This window comes from Engraulis encrasicolus, chromosome 13 (genome assembly GCF_034702125.1).
Source record: "Engraulis encrasicolus isolate BLACKSEA-1 chromosome 13, IST_EnEncr_1.0, whole genome shotgun sequence".
Taxonomy (NCBI): Eukaryota; Metazoa; Chordata; class Actinopteri; order Clupeiformes; family Engraulidae; genus Engraulis; species Engraulis encrasicolus.
This window is the reverse complement of record NC_085869.1, coordinates 44950155-44967041: the sequence shown is the minus strand read 5'-3', so window position 1 is coordinate 44967041 and position 16887 is coordinate 44950155. Positions and strand designations below refer to the sequence as shown.

Genomic DNA, 16887 nt, shown 5'->3' with positions numbered 1-16887 from the left:
GCGGGGGTGGGTGGTGGAGATAGGGGTGAGTGACCGAGGGAGGGAGGGAGGTCGGCAGGGAGGGAGGGAGGGAGGGCAGGGTTGGTGGCAGGGTGGAGGGTGGATGGTGGTGGTGCATGAGCGTGGATGGGGATGGATGGGTGGGGGAGGTGAGACAAGGGGTGGTTGACAGAGGGAGGGCAGGGTAGGGTGGTGTGGTGTGGTGAGGGTTGGTGGGCGGAGAATGTGGCAGTGCAGACGGTGGAGGATGTGGGTGGGATGGCGGTGGAGAGAGGGGGTGGGTGAGGGTAGGAGAGGGGGTTAGTGAGGGTGGATGGGATGGGGGTGAATGTGGTGGGAGTAGGGTGGATGACGGTGAGGATGAGTGAGGATGGGTGGTAGAGGGGTGGTTGGGGTGGTTGGATAAGGATGGTTGAGGGAGATGAGGTGGGTGAGGATGGTGGGGTGGAGACGGGGTAGGGTGGGTGGGTGAGGGTTGGTGGCAGGATAGGGAGAGGGGGGTAAGGAGGGGGACACAGGAGCAAAATAAAGAGGGGGGTAAAGGGAGGTGAGGGGAGGATGGGGAGAGAAAGAGAGAGAGAGAGAGAGAGAGAGAGAGAGAGAGAGAGAGAGAGAGAGAGAGAGAGAGAGAGGGAGGACATGAGTCACCCGCAGCTAGTGACTGGTGGTATGGAAGTGTGTCGGAACCGATATGTCACATCTGTGCCTGTCACTTTGCATCAGCGGGCTTGGCTGCTCTCTTGGTGGCTCTGCCTCTGCCCCGGCTGCCTGGCCGAGGAGGATGGTTGGTGGCTGCACACTTAAAGCCACAACAGCAGCTCCTTTGGCCTGTGCCTACCACACATACTACTGTACGACCCCAACCCTAAACCTGACCCTGCATCCCCCTCTTTCATATGCACGAAAAGACACAAACACACAAACACACACACACGCACGTATGCGCACACAGACAAACACACTCACTCACACACAGACTTTTACAGATACCTGCACAAACATGCGACAAACACATTGAGGAGTATCGCTCGCACACAACACACACACACACACACACACAAGCACACAAACACACACACACACACACACACACACACACACACACTTACACACAGGAGCAGGACCTGTACTGTGTAATGAAGCCTCACATTCCACACTCTCCTCTGTGATCTCTCTTTGTACTCTTGTGATCTCCTCCGAAGGTATGAGTGATTAAACCCGCTGTTCAAATAGAGCATAAATACAGGCCCTGTTTGTCCTGATGCCGTGGCAGCGGGGGGCAAATGAAGAACACGAGAAATCATTGGAAATAATTATTTGCCGCGTCCCGGTCGTACACTTTCTCCAATCCATCTACGTCACGGGGAATAAACCGGTGACAAGGAAGTGCTCTTCCTCTCGCAGCAAGAGGCTACTCAGCGAGGAACGCCTTTAATGAACAGTTGGGGATCTGGTATCAAGATTTATGGATTAATCCCCTTCTCTGGCCCACGAAAATACCAGAGATCTATATTCACAAGTCACAAGGTCAGAAGTTTTTGTAATTTAAATGAAAGGGGGGAGCTTTAAGAGGTGACAAATGAACAAAGGCCGGTTTCATTACAAAGCCATACTTATATATACATCTTTTTAAGAGATTTATTGCCGGATAATCTGTGCTTAAAGAAAAGACGAGGAGCATTCCGAATGATTAATCACTTCTAATGTTGGTGTCTCGGGCAACTCTGTTTCTATTTGTTATTTCCATGGAAGTTTTGTCTTCTTGGAGCCCCTTTCGGTTGTGTGCCGTCTGGCCGGGGAATGTTGCTACAGTACCTCTTAGGAATGAAGCCAGGCCCCCCTTTTTTTCGCTGGTACTGGACCCTGTGATTTATTTTTTTCTATTCAAACGACTGGAGGCTAAGTCACTGCTAGGCTTCTTGGTTAATGCTACAACATGCTTGGAGCGATTCTCTCAAGAAGAAAACTCAACGGCAGCACAAAAAAAACATATAGCCGCGCACACAAAAGGAAAGGGGAGGAGAAAAAACAACGAGCTATAAAGGCCATGCTTTAAAATGAATTACACACAGGACTATGTAGGCTGCCATAATAGATTAGAGGGCATCGAGAGGTTTTTTTTGTTTTAGTTCTGAAAACGACTACATATGTTTGTTTTTTGTTACTCTTTAGCTTCATGTGGTTGAAAACAGCCTTTGCCTTGGTTAACCCTTAAAAAAAACCATGTGCAGCAATTACTTAAAACAGCACATAAATCAATTCAATTAAGCTCTTCTGCAAAATATGCAATGCATTCCATATGGGTGGTGTTGGCTATTAGTAACCAGGGCAATTAATACATTTCTCTACACATCATACAGTCTTGAGGGGGGCAAAAAAAAAGAGCGCCGACAACAACAGTGATCTGTGCAATTATCACAGAGCCGTGACACTCACACACACACGCGCGCACACACACACACACACACACACACACACACACACACACACACACACACACAAACACACACACACACACACATATACAAGTACACACACACACAAGTACACACACACACACACACACACACACACACACACACACACACACACACACACACACACACACGCACACGCACACGCACACAAACACGCACACGCGACACCACACTCTCCAGTGAGCAAAGCGAAATTAATGTCAAAACTCCCTGGAGGAGCGAAGCGAGGGGAGAGGCTGCTGAGGCTGGGGCTGGGGCTGGGGCTGGGGCTGGGGCTGGTGTTCAGCGATGCGCCCTCCCCTGCAGCCTCTAGTATAATCCGCAGCTCCTGGAGCTAGAGGAGCCCACTGAAGTGAGAGGAGAGGAGGAAGAGGAGGAGAAGAGGAATGGAGGATAGGAGGAAGAAGGAAGGAAAAGTCTTGCAGCAAAGCAAAGCAAAGAGGGCATAAAATGCTGTAAAAAAATGACAGGGACAATCATGACAATGAATTCATGTCTGCGAGTCATGAGGCTGCCTGCATGGTTGGTGATGCTTGGCTGAGCTGACTGGTCCAATTAAATTGTTGCAGGTATGGAGGGAACTCAACGCAGTCATTATCCCAGACGCAACACTCGGAGAGCAGACCAACTACAGCTCCTCTGGCACCAGGATGGAAGAGAAGAAGAAGGGAGACAAGCATGCACGCACGTGTAGAAGCCACATACGCGCGAACACACACACACACACGCACACACATAATAAAGCATACACAAACACGCACGCACGCACGCTCACACACACACACACACACACAGAAGCTGGAAGGGTGGTCCAAGTAAGAATGCTGGAACAAGAAATCTGCACTGAAAAAGAATATGTATTACAATGAACTAACATGATATACAGTAAATACGACGGACTGGGGCAGAGCACTGAAAAAAAGTAAAATGTGCTTGTGTGGTAAACACATCATGCACTGGGGAAGAAAAACTTCGGCATCTTTCATAATGTTGAATGTAAATAAATAAATAAATAAATAAATAAATTTCCCAAAAAATGGCATTTTCTATTTAAAGACAACACTGCCATAAAAATGAGAGTGAGACTGGGTATTGGGAGTCACGGGGGTGTGATGCTTTGCCCAATCTCCAGATGAACCCGGGCAGTCCAGACTCCAGGGCCACATGCCCCAGTAGCAGGAGGGGTCAGCTTCTAAAATGTCACCGCAATGATTGTCCCCAACTGAATAGCTGCGAAGAGGAAAATGGCTGCTTAAGGGAGAAAATTGCCTTTTTTCTGTTCGTTCGGCATAGTGTGTGTGTGTGTGTGTGTGTGTGTGTGTGTGTGTGTGTGTGTGTGTGTGTGTGTGTGTGTGTGTGTGTGTGTGTGTGTGTGTGTGTGTGTGTGCCTGTGTGTGTGGCAGAGAAAGAGAGTGTGTGTAATATAATTTGTCCAACTTGCCAGTTTATTATGACTGCATAAAGCAACATCTTAAATTAAGACAAATATATTGTTATATCTGAATTTTTTGTTCAACAAAAATCCAACCAAATTGTTAAGGTGATACCATTAAAGCTGAGAGAAAAATACAAATAGTATATTAAATGAGCAGCACCCCTCTGCACCTCTGCACCTCTGCACCCCTGCCTCCGGCCAGCTTAGTGTGAAGACATCTTAACACACACACACACACACACACACACACACACACACACACACACACACACACACACACACACACACACACACACACACACACACACACACACACACACACACACACACACACACACACACACACACACACACACACACACACACACACACACACACACACACACACACACACACATTCTCAGAAACAAATGTTGAGGGTTTGCACGTAAACTATTCATTTTTACAAAACAATAAATAAATACATGAGCCTACATAAAATGAATGTTTCTAACGTTTTTATTCACACAGGTGAAAATATAGGAATAGCCCCTGTCCATAAATGTCCCCTCATCTTCTTCCCACTTGGCTGCAGTCAAATGAGCAAGGCTGACACATCACCGCTGCTCACATACCAGCCAAACCCCCCCTTCCCCTTCCCCCTCCCCAGCCCTGACTAGAACACACCGCTACAGCAGACACCAACCCCACTTGCCCCCCCAACCCCCCTAGCTCAAACTAGAACACACGGCTACCACAGCCTGCTCCCTCCGTGCGGTGCATTGGAATCCGCACAGCCTCCCCATGCTAAATGAGGTCTGACAGATGGCCCTGAGGAACAAAGTTGAGAGTTTGCGGCTACAGGGGGAGAGAGAGAGACCTTGAGTAGACAGGACATGCTATGTACACCCGGGCTAACAATGAACATATGCTTTGTTTTTCTGATGCCAACACAGAGCACATATGGCCGCGGGACGAGAGAAAGAGAGAGAGGGCCAGGAACGAACCTTCAGGCCCCGTGGCCATCCCGCCCTTCGGAACAACCTTATTTTCTAATTTGTTTACAGCGGCGTGGGGTTTGACAACATGCGGCTCGTGTAAAAACAAGGAAAACGCACAAAGGAGAAGACACGTGGTGACTTTCAGTTGTTGGGGGGCCAAAGTGTGAAGGATCGGTCGCATCTCGCTTAATTCACGTCCTTCCCGTTCCTTGGCTGTAAAAAAAAAAAAAATTACTGACGTTCTGCTTTCCCTACAAAAAAATTATACTAAGTGCTTTGGTGACCATATGCCACTATGTGCTTTTTTTGCCACCGCGTGTAATGTTTAAGACCAATATTTGAACAGCCATTAACTATTCAAATTAGTGTTTGCTAATGAACTCTCAAGCACAAAATGTGTCATGGTGAAGTGATAATGTGATGTACAAGATTAATTGCTCTCCAACACAATTACACCCAGTCAGGTGCAACAGTGTGGGAGGGAGAGCTGACTGAAATGTAAAAAAAAAATGAACAGGCAGGTACAAACTCGGAGCTAAAACATACACGGACATGAACAAACTGGCCTAGATTTTTGAATGCAGCTTGAAATTAGCATGTGGTGTCTTTTCTTGTGTGTGTGTGTGTGTGTGTGTGTGTGTGTGTGTGTGTGTGTGTGTGTGTGTGTGTGTGTGTGTGTGTGTGTGTGTGTGTGTGTGTGTGTGTGTGTGTGTGTGTGTGTGTGTGTGTACGGACAGGACTATGAACTATAGAGCATGATGAAGTTTGGCGAATCCTGGCAGCGAAGAGTGCAGCCGCTGCTGCCGTGGGACTCACTCCTCGTACAAAGATGGTTTGTCCTTCTTGGGCACGGTTATGTTTGTTCTATTATGGTTTGTGGTGGTAAATCATTGTATGTCATGCGAGTATTATTAGTTGTTTTATCATGTATGAATCATGCTTGTACAGCATGCAGAAAATCAACTATATATATTTAAAAAAAACTTGGAAATCCTGGAGCAGAGAGTTCGCCTGGCTTTCGCCTGGTCCTCAACTTCATGGTTGTTGTGAAGCAAGGCAGAACCTAACCATTTGGGGAGTCAGGTTTGCAGAGAGTGTTGCTGATGCCATTGAAAATGGACTCAAAAAAGTCAAAGAATGTGCGCACATTAGCAGCACAGGTGCTGGACCAAACAGATAACTGAAAGGAAATTATAAAGGATGGTTGCACTTTGACGAAGGACTGAGAGTCCGAAACATTGTGCCATTAAAGTTTGTTTGGGAGCATCAAACACTCTTGCGGCCCTTTATCATTGCCTATTGAAAATGGACTCACTGGCCCTACAGTGGCGCTAACGGTAGGGCACTCATCTGCTACGCGGCTGACCCGGGTTCAATTCCGGCCCGGGTCCTTTGCCGACCACTCCCCGTCTCTCTCTCCCCACTTGCTTCCTATCACTCCTTCAGAGTCCTATCATAAAAACAAAGTCAAAAGACCCCAAAAATATATCTTTAAAAAAATGAGGAAAAGAAAAGAAAATGCACTCACCATCATAGTAGACGATGGCTCCCACCAGCTTGTCCTTGTTGAGCATGGGGAAGAGCTCCAGGGCCCTGGCCTTGCTCAGGAGATAGCTGCTCTTCAGGCACTGTGCCCCGGCCACCAGGTCATACATCTTGATACCAGCCCAGTAGTATGGGAACTGCCACCACCTAGCAGGGACAGATGTTAGAGGAACGGAGGTGGCTTCAGTAAGTCAAAGGGGCATACACATTGCATAGCCTGGTCTGCTAGTCGCCAGAATATATCAGAATTGAGATATACTGTAGTCTGTTTCGGAACCAACCTAGCGGAGTAAGATGTTAGAGCAGTGGTTCTCAACATTTCTTGAACAAATGCCCCCTTGACCTCATCATAAGCCTGCCAACACTTCCCTATGTATAACAAATTAAAACTATAAATGCACTCAGAGAGTGCAGACCTCCACCAAGGAGGATGTTTGTGAGTGATTTGACTATGTTACACCCTATTTGTATTTTAAGCCTTTCTGCCTTCTTTTTGTGGAGTTAGAAATTGGAACGTTAGAATTTGCCCTGTCCTGAAATTCAATTTGTGGTCACTAGGGGCGTCTAGATTTATAGGCTAGCAATGGTGAAGGATCTTCTAAAAAATCCTGATTCCAGTCCGTGATCCGGATCACCACCAAAATTTAATCACTTGTTCCTTTGGCCATTTCCAACAACTCCACAAAGTTTATGCCAAAACAGTTCATACGCATTTGAGTTATCCTGCTGAAAAACAAACCGACAGACAGACAAACCAATGCGACCGAAAACATAACCTCCTTGACAGGTAATAAACTAATGACCCCCAAGTATGCAACTGTGTACCGTCCCATTTCAGTTGCAACCTCCTCAACGCCCCCCCAGGGCTCTTTAACACCCCCCTGAGGGACTGTAGTGCCCCCGTTGAGAAACACTATGTCAGAGGAGAGGAGATGGCTTCAGGAAGTTAAAGGGGAATACACATCACATAGCCTGGCCTGCTAGTCGCCAGAAAATTCCACAATTGAGATATACTGTAGTCTGGGAACCAGCTATTCCTTTGTCATAGATGGAGGATGTCAATCTAAACTATTTTAAATACTAGCTAAAGCTTGATGGAAAGCTGTATTCGCATCTGGTGCCAACATTGCTGCAAAATTCCGTTTGTCTTGCCCTCTCTCCCTATTCTGTGGTTGGGATCCCAAACTCAGGTGAAGATTTCTGCCAGGGATTCCAAGCTGTCCTTCAGATAGGAATGAGCTCAGGTAGACCCAGGCTAGCACAGTCCATTTTCTTGCATTATTTGTGAATAATCTGTGGGCAATGCAACACTGACTTGAAAAATAATGCGTTAGGATATAAAATATAACCATGCCAAAAAGTATCATACAGTAATGTATAAAAAGATAAAAGATAATTTAAACCAAAATGATGGTAAAAAAAAGAAAAAACATTTTAAAGTGTCAAGGCTGGACTCTGCTTTAGGATGTACTCAGCGTTGAAGTCCTCCAGCACATTTCTGAAGACTTCATTACAAACCAACACATGGCTCATAAAAAAGAAAACCTTAACCAGAGGTTGACACGTCGCACATTCTCAGAATACCTCATTAAAAGGCGAATAAGCTGGGGGAAGGAAAAAAAAACGTCTGCAATACCTCAGACATGAGAATCCTGAGACGTGAGGTTTCAGGTCAATAACACGGACGGCGAGGTTCTGTTACTGTCACCAGTGGCAGAGGCGTGTTGGCGTGAACAACGCAAACTGTCATCTCATCCTCCCGGTAAAGTGTAAAAAAAATGGGGAGGAGGGGAAAAGAAGAAAAGAAAGAGTGCAATTGCGGGCACTCGACACAAAGGCTTCTGTGTGGGTTTTTTTTCAGCGTCTGGGTACATAGAGTGAAGAGCGTGGTGGATGTCGTGGAATTTCATTAGGGCAGAGAGCGGGAAAAGACAAAAGGAAACCCTGATGAACTCAACAAAAGCCTGATAAAAATGCAATTAGCAGGGAAGGGAACACTGCACACACAATATGCAATATATGCAGTGCGGAAAAATATTAAACTGACACGCCTTTGGGTAAAACACGTAAAGCGCTGTTTTTTCCTCTGTTTTGTGCTTGCTTACATAACTTTTTGCAGCAGTTTAGCACTTTACCAGAGGGGCTGCTGTTTAGAGATGCTCCAATCATGTTAATCTTGACCTCTGAATAAGGGGTTAATGTATTAGGCTAATTTTCACCTTTCCACCATCTCTGCATAGAGGCAAACATTATGCTGATCATAGCACTGCAGTAATGGGTCTAACTCGTTGATATTTTTTGGGTAATTTTGGTAAATTTCATTCCACTGCTATTCACCCAAATCTGTTCCACCGTTGTGGCTGAATTGCACAGGATGTGCTGCATTATACTACAGTGTGTATTCATGCAGTCTGTGTGTGTGTGTGTGTGTGGGTGTGTGTGTGTGTGTGTGTGTGTGTGTGTGTGTGTGTGTGTGTGTGCGTGCGTGCGTGCGTGCGTGCGTGCGTGCGTGCGTGCGTGCGTGTGTGTGTGTGTATGTGTGTGTGGTTTTTTTTACATATTACAGCACACTACCACATCTTATCATGCAATTCTGCCCAGTTCAGTCCACAAAACACACATTTAGACTTAAATAGCCCTAATCGTGATGATCAATCAATCAATATCTTCCATATTATGGTGACAGCAACGCCCTGCAAAGACAAACGATGCCAACATTGAAATGAAGAATTTTTTTTTCTTTTGGTATGTTTTGGTTTTGAAGTTGGATACTGAAGTTACTGCAAATTTGTCATAGCAATGTCTGTAAAACGGGACACATTTGGACCATAAGTCTTTGTCACAAGATAAAGGATACCTTATGAAAACCAATTTCAGCATGAACTCAATTTTGACAAAATAAGTAGTTACTGCAGTTTGCCTTTGTAGGGTAGTATACTAGAACTCTGAATAACAAAGTGATTGTGAAAACAGAGCAGGGCATCTTTAGATCTCGGAGAGATGGTATTGATACAAGAGCACAATACACTGATGGCAGTGTGATAATTATGCTGTAAAGATGATGTTACTAATGAGTACAGTTATGGGGGTATTGGGCATATGGTGGTGATGGCGATCGTTTTATGGTATGTATCTAATGATCCTGATGATTATGACGACGATGACGATGACAATGATGGTGATGATGGTGATGATGACGATGCTCATGAGGGTATTGGTGGTGGTGTGATGATGATGATGAGTTTGGGGGTTTAAGAACCCCTCTCCACTCCCATCCCTTTGCACCCCTACCCTTCCCCCACTCCACCCCTCTGGTAATGAGCCACACCTGTAGGAGCTGCTTTAAATACCAGAGAGGATCGTAAATGTCATGTGCAATTAAAGCTCATGATACAAGGCGGCACAAATCAAATCAAGCGCCTCCAGTTCACGCCGGCCCGCCAGCAGAAGGATGATGGACCGACCAACCGCACCGCGCCGCACCGTACCGTAGGCTACGCTTGCACCGCACGTCACCGTCACCGCCCCCGAGCCCAGCTCCGCCACCACCAGCCATCGGGTGGGGAAGTTTATGGCCTCCGGGCCAGGACTCGGCTGGGCAGGGCAGGGCTGGGCTGGAGCTGGAGGTGAAGGTTTCGGGGTTCAGTGGTTCTGTATGCACAATTCTGCCACAGTTCACAGTTGCCCTAAGGTCTGATGGCCAGGCATTGTGGCATTGTGAATGGCTGGTGAGTGTGTGTGTGTGTGTGTGTGTGTGTGTGTGTGTGTGTGTGTGTGTGTGTGTGTGTGTGTGTGTGTGTGTGTGTGTGTGTGTGTGTGTGTGTCTGTGTGTGTGTGTGTGTGTGTGTCTGTGTGTCTGTGTGTGTGTCTGTGTGTGTGTGTGTGTGTGTGCAAACATGCAATTCATGTGTGTGCATGCGTTGTGTGCATGCCTGTGTGCATTTGTGTGTAGGTGGTTGGTTGTGTATCTGTGAACTTGGGGTTGGGGAGGTGGGACATTACATGCAAAAAAATTAAGAAATCGCTGCTCAGGGTGGTAGCCAGAGTAGCTGGCAGCTTTGGCCGGGCCCAAGACAAAGCCATCTGAATGGGGCCCCCACCCAAAAGTACATACAATGTAATTCTGGGCCCCTCATTTCTCGGGACAATTGACCCCTTTGTCCCACCCTATTGGCTTCCCGGGTGGAGCCATTCAGGTGCTCTACCAGTTCTTGCCAATAATTACTCCAATGATGGCTTTATATTCCATATAAGGTGGCATGCCAGCGTGCCTGCATGATTGGGTGACCTTTCGCAAAGCCACTTCAATCACAAGAGCTCAGGTGTCACATGTCCTGATTGAGGCAGATTATGGGAACGGGACTTCAGCGCTAGTTAGTTACCCCGAACCCCCCCCCACACACACCACACACAGCTGTATGGCTAATTACAGAGGGGGGTATCCCCTCCGACACCATCAAACCCACAAGTTCATTACAATAATTAACATTAAAACCCCCATAGGAACAGTTCCATTTACAAATAGCAAACAAAATTAGCATGATCACGCCCCTCCTAGCTAGCTGACATGCAACCATGAAATGGAACAGGCCATTTTAGGACATGGGGACTGTGTCAACTGTGATGACTCGATGGCAGATGGGCATTGGCCAAAATTGTTAGTCTTACTAAGCATCCTTTACAAATTAGCTGTTACCAGAGTGGCGATGACCAAGTCGTAATGTATTACTTATGGCCCTGTGCACTGTCATAGTGGTGTAGGACTATGGTAGTTTTTCAGTGACTATTGCAACGTCCCAGGGGCGGGACGTGTCTGGTAAGGGGCTACACAATGTAAACATGACCACATATGACGGAACAATTACTCAGAATGGGTATTATTTCAACCCCACTAATGGGGTATAGTAAATACATACATACAGAACTTCCCTAACACAAAATTGTCATAGCAAAATGCATGCACCAAAAGTGAGCCATGAATGGGACCTCCATCTGTAGTGTTGAAGATACACTTGACAAAATCAATATATGTGGAAGAATTAAAGGGACACTGTGCAGGAAATGGTCAAAAAAAGGTACTACAACTATGCTGTTCATTGAAACTGGGCTGCCTATTGGCAAATTCGATCTTTACATGAAAGTTTACTAAGTAATAAACTAATATTTTCTAGTATGGGCCAAGTAGAGTCATTTTTGCAGCTAAAAATGGCTATTTTTGGAAATTCAAAATGGCAGTCCATGGAGAAGATCCCCTTTTCATGTATGAAAAGTGCAATTCTTCCAGTCATAATGAATACTTAGAATTTGATGGTGGTGATAAGTATTCATGAAAAAGGTAACGTTAGAGAATGTGAAGCATGAATTCTGGAAATAAACAACTAAAAATCTCACAGAGTGTCCCTTTAAGGGCAGGCAAGTATCTTCGCTCTTACTTGTAGATGGGGAGCATGATGGGTAGAGGAGCTGAGAGATGCGGCGCGATATCGAGCAGGTTGGCACGTTCGTGAAGAGCCTCCTTCACCATCATATACTGCAGGAGACAACAGGGCAATGTTACATTTACTGGTGAAACACAATACACTATACAGTATACTGCATTTGTTACACACCATCTTATATTTCTAGAGAGGATAGAAGAACATATTTACTTTTGCAAAAAATAATGCACAGTAGCCTATAGATGTGATACACTATCATAAAGCAGTCTATAGATACAGCATTGAGAAGAGGACAACACAATGTCACATTTAGTGGTTAAAATAAAAACCACTGTAAAAATGTGATACAGATATTATATTAGTACAATGGCCTGTGTAACTATCAGTATGATTGTTAGAATTGGCTTTATTTGAAAGGGCTTAAACAGCCTCTAGGAAATATTAATGATAGTATATCAGATATCCCATAGATTTGTCCATATGTCAAGGAGGGTATTTCTGTCTCTGTTGCTCTTTGGGTCTTTGAGGGGTTTCTTTTATCTTCATTTCAGACCAGAGCAGCCAGTCAGGTAGCTGCCTATGATGTCCCATCCCTTCTACTGCATGTCTGCCAGCCTAACTGCTGAGTATGCACTACTTGCATCTCCTGCAATCACACTAATTGGGCCCTTCCAAGGCTCACCTTTAGGACCCCGCAATGTTCAAACAGATAGAAAAATAAGCCCGGGAAAGAACAACACAGGGCTGAAATAATGAGATTCCTCAGGTCTCCTGAAATGTAACAGAAAAACGATGACATTTGGATTTGAACCCGGGTGACTCCTTTAACAATACACAGACAAAGGAAGGACCCAAATGCTTTACTCCACCCCCATTACTTTGATATAATTTCCCCGTATTAATTCTCATCTTTGATAATGGCAGCCACACTCCAACCTTTTTTTTTCTTTTCAAATACCGGCTAAACGCTGTGAAGTCTTTGAAGTAACTTTACCAAACAGAAGACGACAGAAGAGAGTAAGGTGGAGGAGAAAGAGAAAAAAAAAGAAAAGAAAAAAAGATATCAGCGCCACTCAGTGTATGTGTGCATGTCAAGAGGTACCCCGGGTGAAAAATGAACAGCGAGGGGGAAATGGAACAATATGACCAGACCGACCAGGAATTCCTCAGATAAGTGTCAGCCGTGCAGGAAAAATGAAGCATTTACCTGTTCATAATCTAATTTCATGATGGCTTTCTGGAGGTATCGGACTCCGCCGTGAATGAGCTTGGTGCTCCTGCTGCTGGTCCCTGATGAGAAATCGTCTCTCTCCACCAGGGCAGTTTTCAGATCTGACGGTGGGGAAGGGGAAGGGGAAGGGAAGCCAAGGCAAACAGATCAGCCAGCCAGCCAGCCAGAGGCACCCTGATATTTGGCTACTTATTTTTCCCAAATGTTTAGAATGCATTACATATCATTTTCATATGCATCTCCAGCAGCCCCCCCTCCTCCTCCTCCTCCTCCTCCTCCTCCCGCTCTCCTCTCCTCAGCTGTAATGCGCTCAGAGGAGGAGAAGATATTGAGAGGGCATTCATACCTCCTTTGGGTGCCAGGGACATTCATATTCATGGGGGAGACACAGAGACACTGAGAGGTGTGTGTGTGTGTGTGTGTGTGTGTGTGTGTGAAACCTAAAATGTTTACAAAAAAAAAAGCAGTTTATTTCAAATCATATTTCAAACTTGTCTTCTGTAGTCACAGGAGGCCTAAAAGTGAATTGTTTTCACCTTCTGGTGGTGGCGCAATAAAGGAAATAAAAGACGTTTGACTTGTTGTTTTCAAGAATCAGATTTTTTGGTGATGTTTTGCTTTTCCGACATGAAATGTTTTTTTTTTTGTGTTTGTGTGGAAGAGAAATAAATCCGAGGGAGAACTGTTAACATTGAGGACTGGTCCGCCCGCCGTCTCAGTTTCAGTCTTTCACCATTTCAAGCTTCCGTCCCTGATGGCTAGAAGCCGCAAATCCCAAATTTGAAAAGAAGAAAGGGGGGAAATAAATGTGGATTAGGGTAGGAGGATGAGGGGGGTTTCTAGTCAACACCCTCCTCCTCCTCCTCTGTAGTTTTCCCCCTCAACATTAGACAGTAAAAATGGATAAATGAGGAAAAAAAACAGAAGGAAAAAAAACAGATTAAAAGAACCTCTAACCATGAGCATAGATAATTGATTTAGGAAGTAATAGGAACCACAAGAGCAGCTCTCATCTGGGGGCATCCAGAGAGTCATGTTTCAAACACCATGATTGGGCTTCTGCCCTCTCTCTCTCTCTCTCTCTCTGTCTCTCTCTCTCTCTCTCTGCCTCTCTCTCTCTCTCTCTGCCTCTCTCTCTCTCTCTCTCTCTCTCTCTCTCTGTCTCTCTCTCTCTCTTTCTCTGAATCTCAGTTTTTTTCTCTCTGGAAGAGGAGGAGGGGAGGAGGAGAAAGGGGAAGAGCAGGAGGAGGGCAAAACATCCTCCAAGTCCACCACTTCCACCGCTCCTCCCTCCCTGAGCTCCGCAGAGCTGAAGCGACTTAAAAGACTGGAGGCCCGGAGAGGACAGGAGGCTTCACAACTGCAAAGCAGCTCGCAACAGCCAGCCAGCGCAGCGCAACACACACACACACACACAATTGCTCTATCAGGTTATGCAACACTGGAGAGGCGTAAGGCTCAGAAGATCCACACGCAAAAGCTGCGAGCGAGCGGGGACCGCCACAAAAGTGTTGCCGCGTGGAAAATCCCCCCTCCCACCCCCCATCAAAAAGACGACTCTGAACCAGCAGCTTGCCTGCGTGCTTTACTTGCATGCTTGCTACTAGCAAAACAAATTGGATTGATGATCTGAAAAAAAAAAATCTGCTGCTGTTGCTGTTGTTGCTGTTTGCCAGTTCAATCTGTGTGCGTGATGACTGTAAACGCAGCTCTGTGTCGGCATCTAAATTCCGCAATCCTATCCTTAGGTCGCGCTCAAATCCACTCTCTGCACGAGTTAATCATTAAAACACCCTCTTGTCAATTTCCTTTATTTCTCATCCAAGCACGGATGGAGGCAACTTATTGTAAACCTCTTTGCATTGCATTAGGCTCCCTGCTGTGAATACATGGAATGAAATAGGCCCCCGAACGAAGACATGGGGCCCACTCACAGTTTGCGCGACACTGGCGGAGAATCATCCGTTCATTAATCATTTAGCTGCCGTCCTAATGCCTACTTATGCTAACACCTCCGAGTAACGCCTCGCGAAATATGACAAACACACAGTGGCATAGACGTCAAGGGAGGGTGAAGTTGAGGTGGGGGCAGGGGCAATATCGGAGACATGGGGGTGTAGAGAATTAGTGGTGGATGTGTAGACTATTGTGGGGTAGACATTGGGACAGGGTTTGGGTTGGGTTGGGGTGGGGTGGGGTGGGTCTAAATAAACTTCATGTGGGAATTAGAGGCATGATACCTGTACTTTGTAGTATATTGGGGAGGATGGGGTGTGACAAAGATTGGGTGGTACAAGGAGTCTTGGGCTGACTTTTTGGGACTAGATGGGGGTGGGGTACGGGTTGGCGTGGGGGTGGGGTGGGGTTGGGGTTGATGTTGGGGTGAACTTAAAATAAAAGTGAACTTACTGCGTGTGACGGCGTCTAAGGCACAACCTGCACCCGTGGCCCCTCCCCCAACCACGAGCACATCGAACTCTGGGGTGGAGCGCAAGGCGTCGAGCTGAGCCGCTCTGGACGGGAGCTCATCCCGGAAGGCCATTTTCACCTGTTCCGCAGCCTGCACTCGCGCCTGCACACACGCAACCCAACGGGCCCATCCGAGCAAGCAGAGCAGTCATCCATTTCATTGTCATATGACTCGAGGGGACAGTGCACATTAATAAATGCATTTCATTATTATGCACATGTCTTCATATTCTTTATGATGGATTTTTAAGAAAACACAAATCATGCATTTTTTTTTCTGGGTGGGGGTAAAAAAAATCATATTGCGTCTTGACAGCACAAAGAAGTACCAAGAAACAATCAATCACATGCTAATTTATTTACTTCCCCCCATTCCAAACTAGTGTCCGGCTAGATTAATCACAAACATGCGCCGCACATGCCACACAAGCATTCAAAAACACCCTTGCACCCATGCAAGAGATAAGGGGGATGCACTCAGCTGTTACAATATGCAGACAGGGGGAAGAACAAACAGTTTACATCAGCTTGCACAACCAGTGATATTAGGGCGTTTTTTCTGAAGAATAACATCATTTCTTACCCAGTGTGGCTTTTGCAGTGCGTACATGGAGGACAAACAACAGTCCAGACAAAACAGTAAGTGTTTATTTGTACCACTAATGGCTACAAACAGCTTCAAATAAAGCTCAAAGCACATAACACCCAAACTAATGCCATATAAACATTGTTAAGAAATATTAAGGTAAGTAGTTTGTCTATTGTGTCTGCATGTTCAATAATATGTAATGTCTAACATGCCTTCTAATCTGACAGCAGCTACCTCAAAGAAATAAATGAGCAGCCTGCAGTGATGTATTTACTATGCTAAATAACTGATACCCCATAAATTACACTGAGCTTATGAGTCTGTTGTTGCATCACAACAAGACCATTATACCATTTGAGGTACAAGCAGCTTCTGTTTCTGTCTTGTCTTTGAATACACATAGTATGGTTTGAGACACAGGTTCACCCATCTTCAGACAGCTTCGCACTTGGAATCTTACCTGATTAGTAGGGATGTAACGATACATCAAACTCACGATTTGGGTCATACCACGATTTTTAATCTACAGTATGGTTCGATGCACCCCACGATTTGTCTTTTTTTATTATCATTTATTGGTAGTATAGGTCATTCGAGGCTACAAATAAAATAATAAAATATATATATAATAATAATTAAAAAATCATAAATCATAATTTAAAAAATTATATGATATTGATTTGAAGCTTGGAAGCCCTACCACGTAATATCACGTGGATGTTT

The 16887-nt window shown here is 45.5% G+C and overlaps 1 protein-coding gene across 1 annotated transcript in view; it reads right to left on the bottom strand.

The window, feature by feature from the left end:
* Positions 1–16887, bottom strand: part of LOC134461823 (glycerol-3-phosphate dehydrogenase, mitochondrial-like) — a 48094-nt gene that overhangs the window by 26356 nt on the left and 4851 nt on the right. Inside the window, exons 3-6 of the mRNA XM_063214662.1 lie at positions 15516–15678; positions 13083–13207; positions 11870–11967; positions 6421–6584 (exon numbers count right to left, since the gene is read on the bottom strand). Of these exons, the coding sequence (XP_063070732.1) occupies positions 6421–6584; positions 11870–11967; positions 13083–13207; positions 15516–15678 (550 nt within the window). The remainder of the gene's footprint in view (positions 1–6420; positions 6585–11869; positions 11968–13082; positions 13208–15515; positions 15679–16887) is intronic.